The sequence below is a fragment of the Ruditapes philippinarum genome, unplaced genomic scaffold, assembly GCF_026571515.1.
Source record: "Ruditapes philippinarum isolate M1 unplaced genomic scaffold, ASM2657151v2 ctg224_1_1_1_1, whole genome shotgun sequence".
NCBI classification, from domain to species: domain Eukaryota; kingdom Metazoa; phylum Mollusca; class Bivalvia; order Venerida; family Veneridae; genus Ruditapes; species Ruditapes philippinarum.
In genome coordinates, this window is record NW_026864086.1 from 42,007 (window position 1) to 66,043 (window position 24,037).

Here is a 24,037-nt window from a genome sequence, read left to right on the forward strand (position 1 = left end):
CATACTATAACTGTAAAATAAAAACAGAAATAAATATATAAACAAATATTTGCAAAACATACAAATAGCTTGATATGGTACACATTTACATAGTCCTTGTTATTGCATGTATATAAATTTTTTTGACAGTTTATATGGTTGGTTGTAAGCTTTTATGACCTGAACTGCTATGTGAAAGTTATATAGCTAGCAACCATTTATACATGCCCAGTCAAAAATCTTTGGGGAAAAAAAATCATAATACAACAAAATTCTTTCATTTGGGGAAAAAATGAAAAATACTTAATAAATTAACAGTACTTGTGTATACAGACTATATCAACCTAATAATTATCCAATGAAAATTGATGTTACAAACAAAGTCTAAATACAACAAAATTTCTTCATTTGGGGAAAAAAAAAAGAAATATACATGTAGTTACATTATGCCCATCCAAGGGTATATAGTGAGTGAACGGGTGAAGATCAAAATAAGTTTTCATTTTGCCATTAATCCTTTCAATTTAATAATTAAGTCCGCATAAACAATAAATAACACACAGATCCAAATGAAATTTCTGTAAATATCCATTAGAATTTACCTATAACGCTTAGATTATTAAAAGAGTGGGGCAGTCTTTTTAAATTTAAGGCAAATTTATAATTTTTTCCTAAACATTTTCCAATATCAACTGTTGGTCAAACACCATTTTGACAGTCAATCTTTTGAAATATAAAGTCAACTTAGCTCAACTTGACAATGAAAATATAAGCATAATGTCACTTTAACAGTACTAGTGTATACAGATTATATCAAACTAATAATTATCCAATGAAAATTGATGTTACAAACATGCAGTACATGTATTACAAACATTATACATATTCATATCTCATGAGCAAATACAACAACATAGAATAAATCTCCTACAGATATACAACATTCAACAATTTAAAGAATTTTAAGGCATATAAAGCCTCAAAATCTGATTTTCCTTTGAAAGTGACCTTATGCTCATTATTTCCTTATAAAGTTGAGCTAAATTAGCTATTTATGTCAAATTATTGAATAATTTGTCATAAAAAAACAAAGTTTAAATAAAGTGGTATTTTGCTTTTTGCACCAAATATTTGAACCAAATACTATATCACTTTTGCTTTTAGTACCAAATACTATATTACTATAACATCACTAATGGTCAGAATTAAAATGTGGTTTAGCTATATGGCCAATGTGTTACGCTTAGAAAACCGAACATCAAAAATAAAAAAAGGTTTTTAAGAAATAGAAATTGCAGCATTTTTGGGGAGCTTTTAGCCCATCAAGTCCAAAACCCCTATCATTTTCATGGATGTTAAATACTACATGTTTACATTTGCTAACTTTGAGGCAAATTATTTCTCATTCATCGCTACTTATTTCAGGTGATAAGCATCTAACATGCTCTAAATACACTGTGGAAACATTATCTAAAACATGTTTTCCCATTTCTGAATTAAAAGAAATCATTTCTGAGGCTTTAATGTTTTCTTATAATAGCCATGATGCCTTGTCTATGCTAACAGTATAAAGGTATGGCCAGATTTTATTTTCCTGGCTGTTTATTGATACTAAAAATCCCATATAACCACAATGGACTGGTCTAAATTCAAAGCTTGACAAGTCCATTATAAAAAAGACAAATAAGAGTTAAACATGCTTATTGGTGCTTAAATGTCTTATAATGTCTTATGTCTTAAATGTCTTACAATGTTTCATACTGCTTCAGTAACAATGATATGTACCAGTCATATAAATCATGAATAAATTTCAAATATTTTCACATTATTTCCGCAATTTTCATGAAAAAGCTCAGAAAATGGCTCTGAATGGATGAAGCTTGACATTTTACCAAACATCCGTAAATTTCTGAAACAAAATTATAATATGGCACTATGAAGCCGCCACTGAAGAACCACTGAACTACGGAGAGATCCGGATGCACACAGTCAAGCTTGTTTTCAGATACACTTATCAGATTTTATCATTTACGAGTCTATGTTGCGGTATGAGCCTGCTAAACAGTCCAATGTTTCATCTTTGCAAGTAATTTCCGGTTTACCAAGAGCTTTAACTAGGCCGTACCTCGCTTCCTTTATAAATTCATCTTCTGATGACAGTAAAGTTTTTGTCCATTCCTGTTAGAAAGAAACAAACATAGGATATATCAAGAGCAGACAGACAGCTTCCCTGAAAATGAAACAAGGGTCATGAAGTTAACATTGACATACATGTATGCAAGAACATTTTACCTCATGAGTCTCAAGTTATATGAAAAAACATTAAACTTATTAGTGAAAGGCTTAAGTTATATGCAAGAATACTACCCCAAACTTTTTACCTATTGTATAGATAATGTAGTATGTACTGAGTATATACCGTGGGTAACCGAGTTTTTAAAGAAAATTTTACCCTTACATTTATTAGTGATTCTTCAATTATATGGGGAAAAACCCCAACATTTTACCTAATATAACCCCAACATTTCACCTAATCAATAAAAGGCTAAAACTAAAATGTATATGCAAGAACATCGCACTACATCAATGAAATGCTTAAATTATATGCTAGAACATTTTACCTCATTAGTGAAAGGTGGTCCTGAGCCTCTGTACTCTGATGGTATATACTGTGGTTCTATGAACTCTGATAACTCTTCATATTTAGTTCCATGAAAATGAATCTACAAAACAAGAAGTAAATATGCATGTATATTGAATTCATAATGAAACCTTAGATATAGATAATAACAGTTCATTCCTGTGTTTGTTGATCTGTTTTTACTGCCTCCGTGGCCGAGGGGTCAGAGTCGATGACTTCTTATCCAGTTACCTCTCTGGCGTCGGTTCGATCCCCGGGCGATGCTTTGGTAGTTTAGCGCGGAGGTAGGTAGTCTAGTACTGGTGTAACTCTCCAGGAACAATGGTTAGGAAACTACCTGCCTATATGACCGAAATACTGTTGGGAAAAGGCGTAAAATGAAACAAACAAACAAACGCCAATTTTAACACAGTTTTGGCAAATCATGGCAGTTAGTCCACATAAAAGTCTTTCCTGAATAACTTAGCTGATATTACCAATTTCTCTGCAAGGATCGACCATTAATTCAAAAATTAATTCCAAACCAGTGGTGAGAGGCATATCACCATCAGACACAATGTTCAAGATCAATTATTGTCACAGGGAAATTTCGCCTAGTCTGAAGATTGAACCAGCGACCCATAGATAACAAATCCATTTTTGGCCTAATTAAGCCAAATTGGCGGACAATAGATAACATTTATAATTAACCCTTGAACAAAAACGCACCTAAAGTCATCCAAAAGCCCATAAATAAATGCCATTGTAAATAAAACCATTCAGTTAATATATGAAGCTTTACTCACTCTGTCGAGTATTTTCTGTTTCATAAATGGTCGTATGACAGCAAATATCATGTCAAAAATGACTGGCTCATTCACATAGTGAATACCTTTGAATCTCATGGGAAAGCTATCCTGAAAGTTAGAAATAAAAACATTAAATGTATGAGAGCATATATTGAATCTTGTGCTCATATTTTTGCAATGAAATTATGTGGAAGAAAATTTTTGTAATCATTAAAAATGCACAGCAATTGATATTTCTAGACATAATTTTGAAAAGTGGTGTCACCATTATTCTGAGATGTTACTGTATTACATTGATATATCCAAAATTATTTAAGTGTTACTTGTAAACAATTTTGAGCTAAACATTAAGTAGTCAGATACCTTTAACAAGTAAGCCTTAAGTTAACACATCTTTGACCTTTGACCAAAATAATCATGATCTGTGTTTTAAATATTGAATTGATTGTACAAACTTTTAATTTGTATTATCATTTGTAAACATTTTCTGGCAGTATGCCAATATTACTGTCTAAGAATATAGTATGCAAGCAAGATTAAACTTCAATAAAATTAAGATGCATTTCTTATATTTCTTAAAAAGTTAGTTTGGAACATGATTACAGAAAGTTTAAGAATTGCACATCAAGGGAAGGTCAGTAATACCAGGGTGGCAAACCAGTGTGACTTTTCGATAGGATACATGCCATGAACTTTTTCCTAAAGTCACATGGATTCCCAACCCCCTGAGTACTAGAACTTGCCAAACACCAATTTAAATTGCTCTTATTACAGGTCAGCAACTATTGAAAAGTGTCCGTTTATTTACAAACAAATATATTAATACATTGCACATAGCTGATGCTTTATTCCTACAGTTTTATAACTGACCATCTATAAGGGACACGCTGCTAATGTTTTAAAAGAATCACACCCTTTATAATTATATAGAAAACAAGTTTTTCCCCCTAATTTAATGTCCCTTTACACTGTAAAGGTCATATGGCAAATTTCTATCTTAACTGATTCAGGAAAATCTCAGTGCCGCTCTGTATATTTATCTTAGATCAAGTACCCAACGTAGATCCTGAGCTCACCTACAATAACCCAGCTAGATAGCTTTTTCACATGAATGAAGTCCTATTAAAGTATGGTTTTAACCCACAAAGCGCTTGGTCATTGCAGCCCTCAGTATCATAACAATGAAAGAAACTTGAATACATATACAATATTTAACGAGTTGATATACAGAATCAAATAATTGTGCAGCAAATAAATAAATGTGGTAACAGTGCACAAAGATATGTGGAGACACAAACAATACCAACAATAATATTGTTTAAGAAATAATAAGAATTCTGTGAGCAATAAATAGATATGATGAAAAGAGATATCATTCACAGCTAATTTCTATTTTAAGCTCTCATGTGTTTTGCTTGTGATCACATTATGCCCTGTAATAATATACGTAGGAGTAATTTCTAACAGCTATGTTTGATTCACAGGAGTTATTTTTAACAGTTATGTTTAATCTAAAGATAATTTATGCTTAAATGTTGTAGATCATGCAATGGGTTAGTTTATAGAAATTTATTTGTTCTAATTTTATTGGTTTGTGTTGAAAGCTAAAAAAATAAGTTTGTTCACTGAAATACTCTCAAATCCATTCTTAGAACCAACCATTACTAAGAACTTGGTGTAAATTTTCTTGCCCACCAAAACAACAATTATAATGCCCCTATCAGGGTTTGAAACAACAGCCCCAGGTCAGCAATCTTAATATTACTAGTCTGATGGTTAACCACTCGGCAACGTCACCATTACATATATTAAATAGAAGTACAACTACAATACCTGCAATAAGCCAATAATTCTTCTAGCTAATAAAGGCTTTAATCGTCGGGTTTGTTTCCAGCCCATACTTTTGAGATCAGCGAGTAAAATAATACCACTGATCTGGGCCTCTTCTTCCTAGTATAGCAGGGGTAAACAAAAATAATAAAGCCAATAAATATTAACTAAACTAATAATGCCATGCTGGTGTAAAATAAGTACATGTAAAACTAAATGAAAAAATAACTAAAAAGAAAACCAAGGGATATGTATAAAATGTCAAATCTGTCTCAACATAAACTATAGTAAAACCATTTTAATTTGCTGTTGCAAATTTGTATTGGAACTCACTGTGTTTGTTAAACTAGGCATTAAAACTTGAGTTTCTTTCTTCTTTTTCCCATAATACTAGTATAAGCAACTTAAGGAATTTAATATCATTTTGTTTGTTGTTTTAACTTTAATCAAAAGATTTTTTATTTTCAATTTGATAATTTTTTATTGAAATAATCTGATTCATTTGTTAAACAACCATCTTTTATTAAATCTCATTAATCAGTTGAAACAGATTCGATTATAACATACAGGAGGGAGCAATTAAAGTTCAAGAGATACAACATATAACAGTGATAATGTCCAGCTTTAATATGCCACCATTATTGCGTAAAATCAGCTAGAAATATTCAAAATATAATTAACCAGACTCTATTCTACTAGCTCTAGCTACACAATTCAAGCTTGTTTTCATTTTGACATCATACCAACACTGTATAAGGTGATATGGCAACTTTCCAGATTTGCTGGTCTAGGAAGAGCTAAGTTGCCCATCAGTGCCAAGGGAGCACCTAGGAGACTAAGTTCCTCCAACGTTTCTGCAGACATGCTGAATAAATTCTTTATTAACAGCTGTGAGTGGCAAGTGATTTAAAGTCAAGCCTTAATCAAGCAGCCATAGAGACCCCAGATTTTATCTTGAGCTCAATGGATAGGCATTGGATATATCTAAATATTATACCAATTTTCATACAATATCAGAAATTTTTGAAACTGGGTGTATGTCAATATAAACTCTTAACCTGATTGAACAGCCTGCACATTTTGGGCATGCAGTCTAAACAGGCTCTATACTATTGGTAGCTAAATGCCAGTTGTTTTTTTTTTGCTATTGAAATCCCCTCAAGTTTAAATGGACTGCTCCAAATTCAAAGTAGGGCAAATCCATTACATAAATTCAGCAGCTTGGTGATACGTTTCAGGGATTTTATATCAAAATTATGAATACAAGAACCAGTTGAATCAGGTGATGCTCCCCAAATAGGTTTTGGACACAGGAAAGTATACCTCTTGTAGTTTCCCAGAGTCCCAGACAAAGTTCAAAGTGCAATAATTCCAAACTTAGGCAAGACAGAGTAACTGTTCTTTGCACTGCTCATCTACCCAATAATATCTATCTACTTACAAAGTTTCTTGTTCATATCTCTTGTTGTATCAGAGTTATGTCCCAGACAAACTATAAATATGAAAAAAGGGCAATAACTCCAAAATTAGGCAAGGCAGAGTTATGGTTCTTGTGCAATGCACATCTACCCAATGATATCTATCTACCTACAAAGTTTCATGTTGATACCTGTTGTTGTTACAGAGTTATGTCCCAGTCAAGAAAAGCGGATGGACTAATGGACATCCGGCTGAAATGAAATAAGGAGCCATTTCTTTTGTTATTTTCTTTTGTTCAATAGATAGCCAATGGTCCCTAACTCTATTGTTATGGAATGAACTCTATTGTTCTCTTTTCTTCTGTTTACAGTGAGATGGCCCGCTATCCCTATTCGGTAGTGTGGATAGACAGACGGCCGGACAAAGTGGCGACTATATGCTCACCCTTCGGGGAGCATAAAAATTGAGTGGCTAGCAGTATAGAACCTTTAACGACAGCATAGAAGTTAAAGTGAGCTAGCCTGGGTCTATACTGGTGGCATAGGTTGGCTAATATTGTTGCAAAGAAATCAGCAATTAAATAATAAATGAACAATATAAATAATAGGCTATATTATAATGTTTATAGGTACACATAAATCTGAAATAAAAATCAAGACTAAAGAGTGTTAGCGGCTATTGAACATTTATATAAATGCATGCCATGCTGAAAAGATAAAAACAATATAGATCAACATAAAATGTACCAAATCAGTTGTCATACAATGTATGGTATAAAAACTGAGAATTGTCTTCACACATGGTAATTGGTGGTGGTATTTTCAATGTGTGCAAATTCAAGTTTTTTTCACTGGCAATCACTACAAATGTGTAAGGTGGATTTTCACTGGACAATCACTACAACTTTGTAAGCTTGATTTCTATTGGAAAATCGCTACAAGCTTGTTAGGTTATCATTTGCTGAGATGTAACGCATGCTAGGCTAGGTATAACCTTTACTGTCAAAAGCACAATAACAATATGTATTGAAATTTCATTTTTTTGCTATAAAGATTAAGATTAATAATATGAAGCCATAAGCTTATAGATATAAGCTTATAGACTAACTCTCGAATTCATTCCTTGAGTGAACAAGTACTAAGCATTGAAAGAAAAGCTTTTATGCCCAAGAAAACAATGACTTGCCGGACCCACATGACCTTCAATCCTTAGATTACTTAACTCAGACATATTTTTAACCATAGGGCCATGCCATCACAAACTTACATACAATCTTTACTGCTTATAAAATGATCTATTGTCACTGTAAGATAATTTTAACTAGGTATACCAGTATGTACTGTAAAAGAGGTCTTATATCCTGACTTAGCTTATGATATTAATACATCTTATGATCTGTTATGGAGGAGTTAAGTCTCATAAGCCTGTAGTCGATTCTGCTGATGATTAAATTAATGATTGGTCTGCAGAATTTATTAAATGAACTTGTCCTGCTCGGAACTGGAACTGTCTATTCAAGGGATTACAATATTGTCATTTTACTAAATCAAATTGTTTACAGTATGAAAGTCTAGTCAGTCTGTATAAAATTGCATGCCAGATTGGTATTGTTACGGTAAAGGCTGCTCATTCTTGCATCTAACATGCTAATGGATAAAGTTAAAATGGAGGGAATGTTTGGGAATATTCAATTTTGTTTGTGTTAGTTGCAGGCCTATATTATAATTACCTTGGTTTACTGTTTTGCATGACAATTTAAAAACCAACACACTGAAAATGAAAATCAAAGCACTGTAGGCACTGACATTGTTCTCTACGTCAAAGTGGTATGTAATGTCTTAAACTGTAAAACAACCAGATGATATGTTCTAATGATAATGGTTTTTAATAAAACCAAGAAGTTTCTGTTTAAAGCAAACAAACCATACTTAACCATAGGTTACTTGGTAGGACTTATCAAAATCATAATATTTTTATTTCTCCTGAATTTTCCTTATTCACATATGTGAAATATTTCATAACACAGTTTAAGGTCCCATGTGTGAACTAATTAGATCTCAATTCTGTGTTCCCAAACCAACTGAGATAAGTTCAATATTGGGCCACAGCATTTATGTGCTGATTTAAGCCTATAACTAAAAATCTTCCAGCTTTTTTATTTTTATGTACAATGTATATAAAAGACATCTGTCAGAGATTTAATATCAAACATGTTCTCTACCAATCGCTCTGTTTTACTCAATGACTAAGTCGCATCATGATTCAACAAGAGCTGTCCGTAAGACAGCGCGCTCGACTTTTTTAGTGCTTGCCTATAATACAAAACATTGACAGTTAAGGGCCATAATTCAAATAAAATCTTTGACAGAATTACCTTCTCCTGGACATGTTTGGGAATCATGATTGTAAACAAGTATTCCAACTTTCAAATTAATATCTCAAACAGTTCAGTCAAAAAGTGGACTGGTACTAAAAACTTAACCAAGATTCTAAGTCGATAAAAGGCCTTAATTTTTAAAACAAATCCTTGACAGAGTTACCTTCTCTTGCGTACAGATGGGGGTAATGATGTGAAATAGCATTAAAAGTTTCAAAGCAATATCTCAAAGGGTTAAGGCAATAAGTGGATTTTACCCATATTCAATGTATTTTCTAAGTCAAAAAGGGGCATAATTCTGTCAAAAAACCTTGACAGAGTTATGTCCTCTTGTCTGTTGATGAAGGTCGTGATGGTAAACAAGTATGGTCAGTTTCAAAGCAATACCTCCAATGGTTTTGAAATAAAGTGAGGTGGTACAAAAAACTTAACCAAGATTCTAAGTCGATAAAAGGCCTTAATTTTTAAAACAAATCCTTGACAGAGTTACCTCTCTTGCGTACAGATGGGGTAATGATGTGAAATAGCATTAAAAGTTTCAAAGCAATATCTCAAAGGGTTAAGGCAATAAGTGGATTTTACCCATATTCAATGTATTTTCTAAGTCAAAAAGGGGCATAATTCTGTCAAAAACCTTGACAGAGTTATGTCCTCTTGTCTGTTGATGAAGGTCGTGATGGTAAACAAGTATGGTCAGTTTCAAAGCAATACCTCCAATGGTTTTGAAATAAAGTGAGGTGGTACAAAAAACTTAACCAAGCTCAATACACTTTCTAAGTCAAAAAAGGGCCATAATTCTGTCAAAAACCTTGACAGAGTTATGTACTCTTGTCTGTAGATGGAGGTTATGATGGTGAACAAGTATGGTAAGTTTCAAAGCCATACTTGTAATACTTCTGAAATAAAGTGGGGTGGTACGAAAAACTTAACCAAGGTGTGACGCCAACGCTAACGCCGACGCCGACGCCGACGCCGGGGCGAGTAGGATAGCTCCCCTTTTCATAGAAAAGTCGAGCTAAAAATTTAATTTCAATGCATGTTGTATTTAGTTAACATTTAAATGACACATTTAAATGTTTAGCTGTAAGTAAACAGTGTTTCAAACAACTTCTTGTCCTCTGTATAAGATGAGTATTTCACTTTATAGGCAATAAATCTACAAATATATAGTATGGTATATTTATTTTTTGGCATAATTATGTCATGTTTTGAATTTGCATTAGTTTATCAGCATACGATTAAAGCAGACCTGCCTTGTACTTGCAACCAAAAATCTCACCAACCAGGTTTACTAAAAGCATAAAATCACAGTAAGATACAGCACTTCTTGCCCACCTTATCTCTTAGCACAGATGGACAAAATAAGCAAATTTTTCCATAAATTTTTTAGCTTTTCCTGTAAGATATGCTATTTTGTCCATCTGCCCTAATTAATAAAGAAGGCAAATTTAAATGACCCTCTGCTATCTAAATAAAAATACATATATATAAATAAATAGGAACTAAATAAAACCACTTGTAAGCAACAACATTGTCTTCTATCATTCACCTGTAATAGACCAGATATCTTTTTTGCATAGAAAGGAGAGATATTTTTAGCATGGTTCAAGCCAAGGTCATCAAGGTCAACTATCATTATAATTCCTGTGATCTGAGTCTTGTCATCCTATATAAAACAATTGAAATCATGGTGAATCATGTATGAAACATGACAAATCATGGTGAATCATGTTGAAACATAGCAAATTACGGTGAATCATATTGAAACATAGAAAGTCATGGAAAATATAGGAAAATCATGGTGAAATATAATCAACCATGGTGAAACATACTTTACCATGCTGACACATGATTATCAACATTGAAATCACTGCTGATCACATTGAAACATGGCAAACCATGGTGTCACATAGTAAATCATGAAAAAACTACTGCAGGTTAATCGTGGTGAAATATGATGAATCATGGTGAATCACGATGAATTATGGTGAAACATGAAAACACATAGTGAAATGTGGTAAATTATGGTGAAATATGGTACAACATCATAAATCATGGAAACAGTGTAAATCTATCAGACTGACATGATTCCATGTTGCTTTCTATACAGATAAAAAGAATCATACAGCTACTGCCTGTACAGACAGGAATAAATATTATCTAACTTGAAAAATTATGGCAAAAGGCAGTAATAACATTCTGCTGAGTTACCAAATCACAGTTAGCTGTGTTAGCTATCCTTATACAAAATTCTAGTTCGGATGTGTGGGAGCTAAAAGCTAATAGACACACTAATGAAACTGTCCTTGAACCAATGTTTGTAAAGTTCCTTGCTCAAAGAATCAACGGCTTGCCTCTTGAGAGGTTTAAACCCAGGCAGCCAGTAACACGTGGATTACTGGCCCAACATGTCCACTGCCATCTTATTATGTTAGACTACAATTATCAAAAAATATGTTTGTATAATTTATGATAATGATTAACAAGAAAGCAGAATATCATAGTTAAAATTCTTACCTCAACCAACTTGGTTAAAGATATAAAATTAGCTCTAAAGATATCATCTATGGCATACTTTGATGGATCCCATTTACCTGAGAGAACAAATAGTAATATTATCAGAGCAGAGGCTGAATCAATCATCACCATTGCCTAAACTGTTGAAAATTAACAAATTTGTCTTTAAAATTGGAAAAATTGTGAAGATTTCTTAACCCATTACTTCATATACACGCCTTTTAACGCCTTTTTTACCCCCCCCCCCCTTTTTGTTGTCTCAAATGATGAAAAAATGCCTTATTTAGACCCCCAACACTTGTTTTTGTATGAGAAATGTTGTTAAAAAAAGTGACCTCTTTTTCGGCGCGGCCCCCCAACCAAAAGATACATCAGGGGGTTGCCAGAAGGGGGATGTGCCCCCTTCTGTTTGGGGGGTTTGAAGGGGGGCGGAGTCCCCCTCATCGCCAAGAAAATTTTGGACTTGTGAGAGACTGTAAATGACCCCAGATTGATCATAAGGTAACGTGTAACCAACGCTGAAAAGCATTTGACTCTATCTCAATCCATTGAAAAGTTGCAGCACTTTGAAATCAATTTTGATGGAAAAAATCAACGCAAAATAGTGATTTTAGGCAATTTTGAGATGTCCCCTCGTTGCCATGGTAACAGAAAATTTAAGCCTGAGCATGTTGTTGCAAGGGCAATGGTCCAGTCAACATTTGTGCCAAGTTTGATTAGTGTTGAAGCAGTTTTTATAGTATTATAGCAATTTGAACTTGTAACGGGAGACTTTTCAATGAAAACAGCCATTTTTCACAAAATGCTCATGAAGTAATGGGTTAAACCAGCTCAACATTTAGTTCACTCTTCAACACAGGTTCTTTTAGAAGAAGAGGCCCTTGTTACAGTTAATTGGAACAATTATTATTTTACTTTCATACATGAAGAGACTCAACAAAATTTTATAAATATCCTGTTACTATAAGAGAGGATGCTTAAAAGATAGTTTAATGTAAACTAGGCATTATTCTTGTATGCTACATAAATTTATTTAAACTAAAACATTTTAAGGGGGCGTCCGTGGCCGAGTGGTTAAGGTCGTTGACTTCAAATCACTTGCCCCTCACCACTGTGGGTTCGAATCCCGACAGGGACTTTGGATTCTTTTATGTGAGGAAGCTATCCAGCTAGCCTACGGAACGTCGGTGGTTCTACTCAGGTGCCCGTTCGTGCCTGAAATAATGCACCGAAGGGCACCTGAGGTCTTCCTCCACCAGTAAAGCTGGAACGTCGTGATATGACCTATACTGTGTCGATATGACGTAAAACCCAAAACAAACAAACAAAACATTTTAAAGACATTTAGTGCTTGTGTATGATTTATTTCAGGCATAAATGCCTAGTGGGCAACTGAGTAGAGCCATCAACTTTATGTAACCAAGCTGGATATATTCCTCAAATGAAAGAATTTAAATTTCCTAGCATGAAATAAACCCACAGTGGTGTCCTGGGCAAGTGGTTGGAGTGAGTAAACTTAACTAACTGTGCTCATCAACATATAACCCACAAATAAAACTATGTTTTCAATGTATCAACTCTCATGTATTGTGGCAGTATTTTTGCCTTCACATATGTACAGAACATCCTATCTTACCTGGTCGAAATATCATAACCCTTCTCCCTTGTTTGTCTCTATGTGGCAACACACCAGTGACCCCAGCATCTAATACATGTTTCACTGTAGAGGGCAGTAAATTATCAAACAATTGCTTGTTTTTTTCATCGGCCCTCATACTAAAATGTTTCATGATCAGATTGAATGCTCGATCGTAGTCAAACTTCTTAGCTCGTAAAAATCTCAATAAATATGCGTCATCCGTCCTGATCTTCAGTTCTGAAATATAATTGTAATAAATCTATAATTGAGCCGTGTCATGACAAAACCAACATAATGGGTTTGCGACCAGCATGGATCCAGACCAGCCTGCGCATCCGCGCAGTCTGATCAGGATCCATGCTGTTCGCTATCAGTTTCTCTACTTGTAATTGAGTTGGTAAGCGAACAGCATGGATCCTGATCAGACTGCGCGGATGCGCAGGCTGGTCTGGATCCATGCTGGTCGCAAACCCATTATGTTGGTTTTGTCATGACACGGCTCAATTTTTCCTTTTTTTGTGTTTTACGCCTGTTTTATCATGTTTGAGATCAATTGTCACAGAAAAACAATGCCTTGGCCGAAGATCAAACCAGCAAATCCTGGATTACTAATCAGATGCTCTCCCTTGAGCTAAATTGGTTGACTCGTATCACATACACCAATTCTTAATTACAAGTTGGTTTTTTTTCCTCCTTTTTTACATTTCTATATTGATATAAACTGCTATTTTTAACCAAAACTCAGTGTCAAAATTCACAATTTCGCTATTGCAGTTGCAGGTACTTCTCTGTTTTTTGCCCCATTTCACTCTTAGATATACTCACTCTAGATAATTATACTTTGTAACTAAGTATAAACAGCAATCATAAACTGGCATTTCTAGATCAAATTAATACATTACAGCATAAATGAACAGCTGTTTCTGTCTGTCTGCCACATTACTTTGATACAGTGCAAAATTATCAGAAAACAAAAGTAGATGGTAACACATTTAAATGACTTATCAAGTATCTATCAATGATCTACCTTTGCATTAAACAAAGCGTTATCCTTATCTAACCCAAATGTAGTGCATTTTATGTTCAACAACACATAAAACATTGGGAAGCCCCTATAAAGTCCCAACTAAAGGGGCTAATTCCAGCTAGAATACATTTTTTTTAAGTTAGTACTATCACTAATATAATTATGTCAACAAGTGTATGATTTTAAGGCTGAAAAAAGTTGTTTTCAATTTTCAATAAATCTTTTCTTTCTTATTTTTTTCTTCACAAACATAACAAATGAATAAACTTGCATATGGTATTTTCCCCTATAAAATATATGCATACAAAGTTTTACCCTTCCAATAGACTGCCACCATTTTAATAAGTTTTATAGATGGCTACTTTTCTGTGAAGTTTGGTCAAATCTAACCAGAGATTTTATGGGAAGACACTGTTTAAAGAAACTGTGGAAAAATGATGTAAATCAACTCAATTAGACAATATGTAAGCTCCCCTCTAAAGGCAAAGGTGAGCTAAGTAAAAGGAAAAAGCAAGTTGAAAAATAAATGTTGGAAGCTGTTTTACCAGGTTTTTTGAGTATCATTTCCCTAAGAGCTTGAATATCTCGTGCTCTCCATTCGGCTTTCTCATTTAGTTCCTCCTCAGCTTTCACTATCAACTCATCACTAAGTGTGCACACATATTCTGTATCATCACTGCTGGTTGCCATGGTTATACATCAATTAGCTTTAAAATGATAAAGAAAACAACATACATGACTGTACGAACAACATAAAACAAATAAACAAATATCTATAAGACACTGATGTCCTAACATTCCACTGTGTTTTGTCAGTCTACTGATGGAAAATTGACAGCAGAACAGACCGACAGACAGACAGGTCAGGTGGACAAGGGCAAGTCTATAGTTATTATATATAATTCAACTAAAAAAATTAAATTCTAAGATGAAAATAAAATACCTTAAGTAATTCACAATCTGACTCGATTACACAATTAAGCAAGCTGAGTTACAGGTCAGTATTTTTAATGGCTTAGAGATACAGTCAGGCAGCACATTTTTCTAACTCTCTGCTGTAAAATCAGATATTTATGTGAAGCTTAACTTTCCGGAATCTTTAAGTCTGAAGTGGTTCAATAGGTTAAATGTTCACGAAAAATCAAAATATCAGATTAACGTTTTTCGTCCACATTATGAAACACAATACTGCTGATGATAGTGTACAGGTAATGATGTGTGAAGATAGCGCTTCATGTGCCAGAGTTATGTTTAATGGTCATATATACATGTGCAAATATTGCCCGCCAAGCTTTATTTAATCTATTCTTTAATATAAATCTTGCAGGTAAAGCTAAAAAATGTCACCCAGACATCAATTTTTTTAACTGACTGGCAAATTTCACATACTGAATCTCACTGGAGCAATGAAACATTGACAGTTGATTATGCAAAACATGTTGTCATAGAAAACTTGTAGGAGGGTCTTCCTATTGATATTTACAATTACTCTAACAATATTTTAAAATGAAAAAGTCATGCAACATGACAATTTAGTTGAACAGATTAACCCCAGTTGAATTAACATTGTGACACTCAGACAGTCCAGTTTTAGGATGAAAGAGTTTCATATAAGTGGACTTCTTATCTATTGAATATCTATTGTATAAATTTTCAAAGACTGTGATGTATTCTTTTGTATTTCAGTGGTGACAAATAACAGCTACCGAAAGCTGCTATAAATTATGCTTTGACCTTAAACCTTAACCTTTAACCCCATGAGCATATTGCGAAAAATGGCCGTTTTCATCGAAAAGCCTCCTGTAACAAGTTCAAACTGCTATGAAACTATGAAAAATGCTTCAATACTGATGAAACTTGGCACAAATGTTGACTAGACCATAGCCTCTGTAACAGCATGCTCAATCGTAAATTTCCTTTACCATGGCAACGGGGGGACGTCTCAAAATTGCCAAAAAACACTATTTTGCATTGTTTTTTTCCATCAAAACTGATTTCAAAGTGCTGCAACTTCTCAATGAACTGAGATCACTGAGTAAAAGGCTTTTCAGCGTCGGTTACTAGTTACCCTAAGATCGACCTGAGGCAATTTTTAGCCTGTCACATGTCCAAAATTTTCTTGGCGATGAGGGGGACTGCCGCCCGCCTTCAAACCCCCAAAACAGAAGGGGGCACAACCAAAGTACCAATGTGGTATATGTATTAGCATACAGTACTGTCTGACTAGCTTCAGTCTATGGATCAGACTGAATGTGCTAGCCTCATTAAATAAAGTCATTACTTACTTACTACTTACTTACTTACTCTGAACAAAAGTTTCAATGTAGAAATTAAAATATGCTTCTCCAACTATCTCACTGAGCATGCCACAAAATGCCTGTGAGAAGATCTACCAGCTGAGAGTATGGACTTAAAAATTTCAGCAATAAAGCCAATCCACTTGTGACAATAGATGGATAATGAAAGCTTCTGAGACAGTTAAATATGACAAAACAATGATAATCTAAGCATGCAATTCTTGCGTAATATACAAGAAATAATTTTGTGATGGCAGATGTTATGGTGGAACTCAGTCATTGAATTCAAGCTTTTCTTCAGCTTCTACTCTATAAAGGTAATTTAATGCAAGGATGAGTTTTTGCGAATTTATTTAACTTTAGAAAAAAGCGAAAATTAAACACTTGCAATATATTTTTTTTATAAATTTCTGATTTTACAGTTAATTTGTACAAGTAGTTCTGAGTCAACTAATAATTGGTCTCTTTATCCATCTTCAGGCACTATGTCATCATTTGAACTGGTCATTAACACGATAGAGAATTGCTGTAAGCTGTCTGGTAGACTAGTGCAGAAAATTTATGAGCTTTAGAACTGCTCTGAGAATCCAAGGTTAGAATCTATGTCAGTCAGCATATTTTTCTAAGCCCTTGACATTTGGTGCACATGATAGTAAAGCTGAGAGTCAAGTTATAGTTGGTGTCTGGTTTGTCACAGTTTTGAGCTTGTTACTTATAATGTCAGTCGTTCAATAAATTATAATTGGGGGGAAATGAGCAGCCTAACAGGGACTCAAATCTATAACCCTAAGAATATTAAAAGTTTTGCAGTCAATCAACTACATTTGTAAGCTACTCTGCCTCTTACATGTTAATATCCTACATACATTGGTATTTCGAAGAGACCAGGTGCAAGTCCAATTTTAGTCTAATCTAGTCTGACTAATTGGATTTGTCAAAGAGACATCAAGATAATATTTCTATAGCTTGACAGTGAGAAAATGTTTATAAACCTTTCACGCGGAATAAATTAGGCTAATGCCTAGTCCAGCTAATTAAAGTTGCCAAAGGGACATCAAGATAATTTTTGAACGGGTGATAATTTTTGGATGGGCGATGTTGTTGTCTTGGTTAGGTTCTGGTTATTTATATGTGTATATGGATCCAAAACATAAAAAGCAACACCAAGTAGCAGTTCTACTTCAGTGATTTTTTTTCCAATTTTCAAAACAACCTGTGGCTTTCTGAAGGGGAAAATATAGCAATACACAATACACCAAACTATAAAACATATAAACAAAAATTAAACATCCAGAAGATGTAAAACACATCTACCCTACAAAAACTTGAACTAAACTCAGCTAGGCGGAAAACGATGCCTCAACCAATGAAAATAAAGAATTGAAAATAGAACCATTCAGAATGAGGCTAAAAACTAATATATTTACCAAACACAGAATAAACCTGATGAAACTTGGACCTGTCACAATGTCACGGTTTGACAGTAGAGAAAAGAGTCTGTAAAATGGGTCAAACAGTTCTCACCAATAAATTACAGGCTAAACATTTTCTCCCCTGTTGTAATGTTTCAGGCCTAGTATCCTAACTAGTCGAAATAATTTGATGTGCCAAAGCTGCATTCTGAGATTTTTTTTGTGGGTCAGAATTGCCACACAAAATAGTACACTATTATAAGTACAATTAGTTGGACTAGTAAACTAACATGTAGAGAAGTTTAACTTAAACTATCTATAAAGCTTAGGTCTCCCCTGTAACCTAGAAAAGAGAGAACAAAAGAATATCATAATCGGTTATTACCTCAAAACATAAAAATATCTTGACTCACATTTAAATTTTTGAAGGACTATTTTAAATATTTTTTAAATATTTAATTATTGACGACAGCTTCTCTGTTCTATATTTGTCAGTATTTTCTTCTAGCCTTATATTAACAAGCTTTCTTATTGGATAGTCATATCTCGTTTTTTTATTGGTCGTAGTAGTTTATTTTAACGACGCTACCACTCAACTGTTATTCGCGCCACTTCTTGATTTTTTGTTTGTAAGCGTCACTGTTAGTCTGTATTAATATGTGTCAAACCACTCATGCCAAATTAGTTAGGCTAGTCTCACCTTAACTTTCTTCATATTATCTTTTTTTTAAGTTTTACGTTTGCCGAATTAGCTCAGTGTAATAGCTTCAAATACCCTGCTTACGACTAAATATTTTGGACTTGATCTATCACACCCTATGACCAACTGAACTTGAACTGTTGAATTTGAATCAGGGTCAGCTTGGCCCTATTCCAACTCGGCACAGGTCAACACGGCCCATAATTATATATTACTGGTAATGATTACTTTTATTATCTTTTATATGTTTTCATCATAACTTTCATTGTTTAACATTTTCACAGTAACAGACCTCTACTCAAGGTTAATGAAAAGTTTTATTGATGAAAATACCAATATGTATGTGAATTTGTAGAGATGGGAAGAATTTACAATTTATATGCATGTTTTGCTTACTTCCGATGTTTTTTGTAAAATATAATTGTTCAAACAGCATTGGTCGTGTTATGAAACAAACAGTGTTAAATACAATTACATTTATTGTCATAAAAATTCAATTTAATGATCAATATGTATCATTATTGTCTTGATATCTCTTCTTAACAAAGACAATTTGAAATAATACGTACATGTACACAGTGCCAACTTTTTCAATTTCTGTTAGTGATCATACCTCTGAATACTTTTATAGTATTTACTCCTTAAATTTTTTTATAAACTAAACAATCCAAACCATCTATATGCTAATAGGTTTTTAATAGAGGGCTGAGTTGACCTGTGCCGAGTTGACCCGTGCCGAGTTGGTATAGGGCAGAATTGACCCTTTGATACCGTTGAACTCATGGGTGAAAGGAAATATACAGTATTATTAGTTATGACCTCGGTTCCTGATCATGAAGGGGCTGCTAGAGCTAACAAGCTTACCCGGATAATGTAATTTAAATTAAGTGATTACAGTAATTACAGTCCTGGTGGCATGATAGCTCAGTTGGTTAGACCACTGATTAACACTCCTGAGGTTCCTGGTTCGATCCTGGGTTATAACCTTGGGATTTTTCAGAGACACTTTCAGTGTTTCCCACCTACCTAGAGATGTACTGGTAATAAAACCATGTATCCTCACATGTATCAGTGCTATACACTGGGCATGTAAAAGAACGAATGACAGACTATTCTCTCCCTTACCAGAACCTCCCACTGACGTTCTCTCCAACGGTTTCTCCCGACGTTCTTCCAATGAATTGCAGGCATTTCTCCCCATTTATGTTATAATATCATTTGTTGTTCTAATAACTTCTATGAAGATTGTTAAAAGATGTGTATATTAAGTGCATTTATTTTTATGTTATCTGAAATTGTAATTAACTTTTCAGATTAATCAGATCATTGTGAGATTAGGATAAGTGGAATGTGATTGATATATATGCACCTGTATTTATGTTAAGGTCTAGTGATATTTATTTATTTGTTAAGTAGCAAATAACATGGTAACAAGTATGTTCTAGAAAATAAATAAGCAACAACTGGTATGCAATCACATTTCACATTTACTTTTATACAAAATTGATTAAAGGAAATGTAGACATTCACATGAAACAATAATTATCTTATATGAGCTGCTTTTGTGTGCTTTTAATGTGATAGATTTATTTCTATTTTTTTATGTGCTATGCTTTTGTGTGCTTTTATTGTAATAGATTTATTTCTATTTTTTATGTGCTATGTATCATCTTTTATATACATGTATAACTTGAATGTTTGTGTGTATGTTAATGTCAGGATTGATGTTCATTATGCATATTTTAACCTTGTCATTCTATTGCTTAGTCCTAACCATGTTTTATTTATTTATATATAATTTGCTCTTTTTATAAGTTGGTTTGTCTATGCATTTTATTGTGTGTATGTATGCCTGATGTTCCTCTGCTTAAATGTTTGTGTGTTTTATATAAGCTGTGATGTGTGATCTTAACCTTTAGTATGTATATTAATGGTTTGTTTGTTTTTTTATTAGATCTAATATGTATTACCTCTTACTTTTGTATGCTACTGATGAATGCTAGTACAGTGCTGTTTGTCTAATCTATTTGTTAATGCAATGCTATTTGTCTTATTTTATCATAACCATTTTCATCATTTATCATATCTAAAACATGTGTTTTATATTATTGTAGTCAGTGTAAAAAGCTCATCAGAGCTTATGTTTATTGTTTGATGTATCCGACTTATAAATAAAATTTACTTGACTTGACTTGACTTAATTGAGACCAAATAACAAATAAAAATACTTATTAGTCAACACCCTTTCACAGCTATTTTAATCTAATCAACACCTTGATTCTTGAGTAATGAGTTAATAAACACCTCAATTATCTCTAACAGCAAACTTAATGCACATATGTATTGAACACCTTTCTTCATTATACAAAAGTATGAAATTAAGGTATTAAAATTCATTAATCATACCTAAAGAGAACCAACTGGGGTATATTCAATATAAGAGCTAGGGACAGGTTCCCGAATTCCCTTGTTTCTCATAGCTGACTCTTAAAAATGTATACAATGTATACCTGCTTAGAGTGATCGTAAACGATTTTAAAGCAGTATGATGTTATACTAGTAGAACAGCAAATCCTGAGTTTTACATTTCCTGATTCGGGTCGCGAAAACATATGATTTTGTTATTTTCATTTTCATCATTAACTTTATATGTTTGCGGGTAGAAAATCAACGCTTGCAAATTATAATCGAAATATCAAAAGCTAATATGTCATAAAATCTTACTTTCTGTTTAACCTTTTCCAGCGTTTTCTATGACAATGTTTGTTTATAGGTCAAAAGCCGCTATATTTTTATTTTTTCAAAGGGACAAACACCGCCAAATCAGCAGGGTAATTTGTGGACGAACACCGCTAATATGGGTTCTGTACATTTTTCTCCAGTCTTCTGTCATTCAAACACAAGTTATTTTTATGTTAGCAAATAAAATCACAGGGAAATGCTGTCATGAATTTTATAGAGAAGGGATAACTTAGCATCTATTGATACGTCTGAGTTCCAGTTTACGAAGGTTAAGGTAGTGAAGCATGTCCGTGACGCTAGAGGTCCGACCATAATCTAGCTTATAGATCCTGTATGTTTTGTGATTGATATTGTTACTGTGTGTATACCACACTTGCAAAAACTTATATATGTATATAATTATGCAAATAAAACAATTTTCAAACATCAAAGAATATGTAAAATGTGTACTGCAAATATTTGTGCACATTATATTTAATCAATAAATTACATGCATTCATTTCATATTGGAAAATTTTACTAAGAATTTATAGAAAATAAATTTCTAATTACCTCCCTTCTTTTACATGAAATTTTAAATTCGGTAATATCTTTATAAATGATGCTTATTGGAACTTACAATATTGACACATCTTAATTTGAGCATCATATTTACGAAATAAAACAATGGAACAATTGTGTTACAGGATCTTTAAATTATATTGCATCAATCAATAAATCTGCGGTCAAGCAATTCAATAAGCTGCATGCACAAAGAAATGTTTGTGTTTATAAGACTCATGCTTTTTCGATCCCTGTTTTAGCTTAATGGGCAATCCTAGGGTTACATAGAACATACTCATTAATTAATCTTTTAATTATTTTTGTTGCATTTATGTGTGTGTTTTTATATATATGCAAGTTGATATATGTGATAACATTGTATGTGTATATGTCTATTCCCTGAATAAATCGATACGATAGGTTACATGCATTACAGAGCTATACAAGTCTCTGCGTCACTGCATGCATAAAGCATTAATTACCATATAGGCCCCACTTGGATTTCCCCATTTCCCCAATGTAATCCAAATATGTTGCCATATATTGCTTGCTGCATGGGTAGAGTAAAATGACTCTTTTGAAGCAGCATATGTAATATCACTAATCCCGACGAAAAATATTCTTTCATAAATTATAAGGTTTTTGTTCCATTATATATGCAATTTTACAATTTAAACTTTTTTTGATTTTTAATCACTTTGAAACCCACAGTAGTTAGAATTTTCCTTAGAAAGTAACATATATAGTACATGTAGCGCATTCTGTGGGCAGGAAACATGAATATTTAAAAATACGCTGTTGGCCATCGTTGACTGAATAAGCCCCGCTCTACTGATAATGCTAATTAGGAAGTCTTTTGAATAGAAATATTCTCGAGCATCATTCATATATTTACGGGCTTTGAATAGTGTGCACTATATAGTACTGGTGTCATAATTGTAGAAGAGTACTGTAAGTAATGGAACAGTAACAGAAAACTTAGGAATTTAGTGATTTTCACGATGGTGTAACTCTCAACGAAAATTACCGGATTATGTTTACAATTCCGAGTTCCCCGGAAAAGTAGCAGACAAAACAAACATAAATGCAAAATTCTCCAATGATATGCAATTGTATCCAGACTTAAACTGTGATAGAAAGATTCAACACCCTTTTCCAAAAAATTTTTAAACGCCCATGGCCAACAGTTATGTCAAAAATATGTGTTTAAAATTTTTTTAGCCATTTCCCCCTCCTTAATTTTTCCCCCAAAAAATTTGAAGATTTTTTACTTTTAACAAACAAATAAATTTCCCCATTTAATTAGGATTCGAACAAAATTTTTTTATTGCCTTAAATTTACATAAAATGTAGCAAAGTATAGAAGTGGTTAAAGGCAACCCGAGATGTGTCAAAAAGGTTTTTTTCCAAAGTTGGGGAAAAATCCCGAAATAATAAAGAAAATAAAATTTTTTAAAATTTTTAAAAAAAAAGGGGAAAATCAAAACCCGACAACAGGGTTGGTTTTGACCCTGGGAGAAATTTTAAATTTCCCGTTTGTTTTTTTATTAGAAATAAAAAATATGGTGAGAAAATCATGAAAAATACATATCGGTATATATACAGTTCATGTATTTGAATGACAGACTATTCTCTCCCTTACCAGTTCCTCTCCCTGACGGTTCTCTCCCTATCTGTTTTCTCCCCTGATGGTTCTCTCCCAAATTTGAAATATGCAGACAGTTCTCCCCCAATTTTATTTTTGTAAGTTATACATATTATCATTTTCATGATTTTAGTTTTGACTTAATCTAATAATATTTCTTAATGAAGATTATTAAAAGAATGTGTTTGATATTAACTGCATTTTATGTTTTATGTTTATCAGCTGAAAAGTGTTTTTCAGTATTTTAATCCTATCAACACCTGTAAATTTAACACCTTTTTCAGTATTTTAATCCTATTAACACCTTTATTGTGAGAGATATAGATCATTGGACAGTGATACACCTGTAATTATGTTAAGGTCTAGCTTGTGATGTTCATTTATTTGTTAAATAGTGAATAAGGTGGAAACAAATATGTTCTAGAAAATAAATATAAACAACAACTGGTATGCAAACACATTCCACATTTACTTTTTTACG

At 33.2% G+C, this 24,037-nt stretch overlaps 1 protein-coding gene across 4 annotated transcripts; it reads right to left on the reverse strand.

The window, feature by feature from the left end:
- Positions 1–1,718: 1,718 nt before the first annotated feature.
- On the reverse strand, positions 1,719–21,462 carry LOC132724363 (alpha-tocopherol transfer protein-like). Of its 4 annotated transcripts, XM_060709203.1 has the most exons (9): positions 21,351–21,462; positions 14,763–14,924; positions 13,188–13,427; positions 11,552–11,628; positions 10,584–10,700; positions 5,242–5,358; positions 3,406–3,516; positions 2,601–2,702; positions 1,719–2,157 (listed from the first exon to the last, which is right to left on the reverse strand). In XM_060709203.1, exons 2-9 carry the CDS (start codon positions 14,905–14,907, stop codon positions 2,008–2,010), a joined length of 1,059 nt encoding a protein of 352 aa, XP_060565186.1. In that variant the 5' UTR covers positions 14,908–14,924; positions 21,351–21,462; the 3' UTR covers positions 1,719–2,007. The 4 variants fall into 4 exon arrangements, with proteins under 4 accessions (XP_060565186.1, XP_060565185.1, XP_060565184.1 ...); XM_060709202.1 differs by lacking the exon at positions 10,584–10,700; XM_060709201.1 differs by lacking the exons at positions 5,242–5,358; positions 21,351–21,462 and adding an exon at positions 21,137–21,275.
- Between the last annotated feature and the right edge of the window lie 2,575 nt (positions 21,463–24,037).

Coding starts and splice junctions, on each gene's coding strand:
- LOC132724363 (XM_060709203.1), bottom strand. CDS start 14,907: ATGGCAACCAGCAGTGATGATACAGAATATGTGTGCACACTTAGTGAT. Junction 13,428..14,762: donor AATGATACTCAAAAAACCTG/GTAAAACAGCTT, acceptor ATTATATTTCAG/AACTGAAGATCAGGACGGAT. Junction 2,703..3,405: donor AACAGAAAATACTCGACAGA/GTGAGTAAAGCT, acceptor CTTGTTTTGTAG/ATTCATTTTCATGGAACTAA.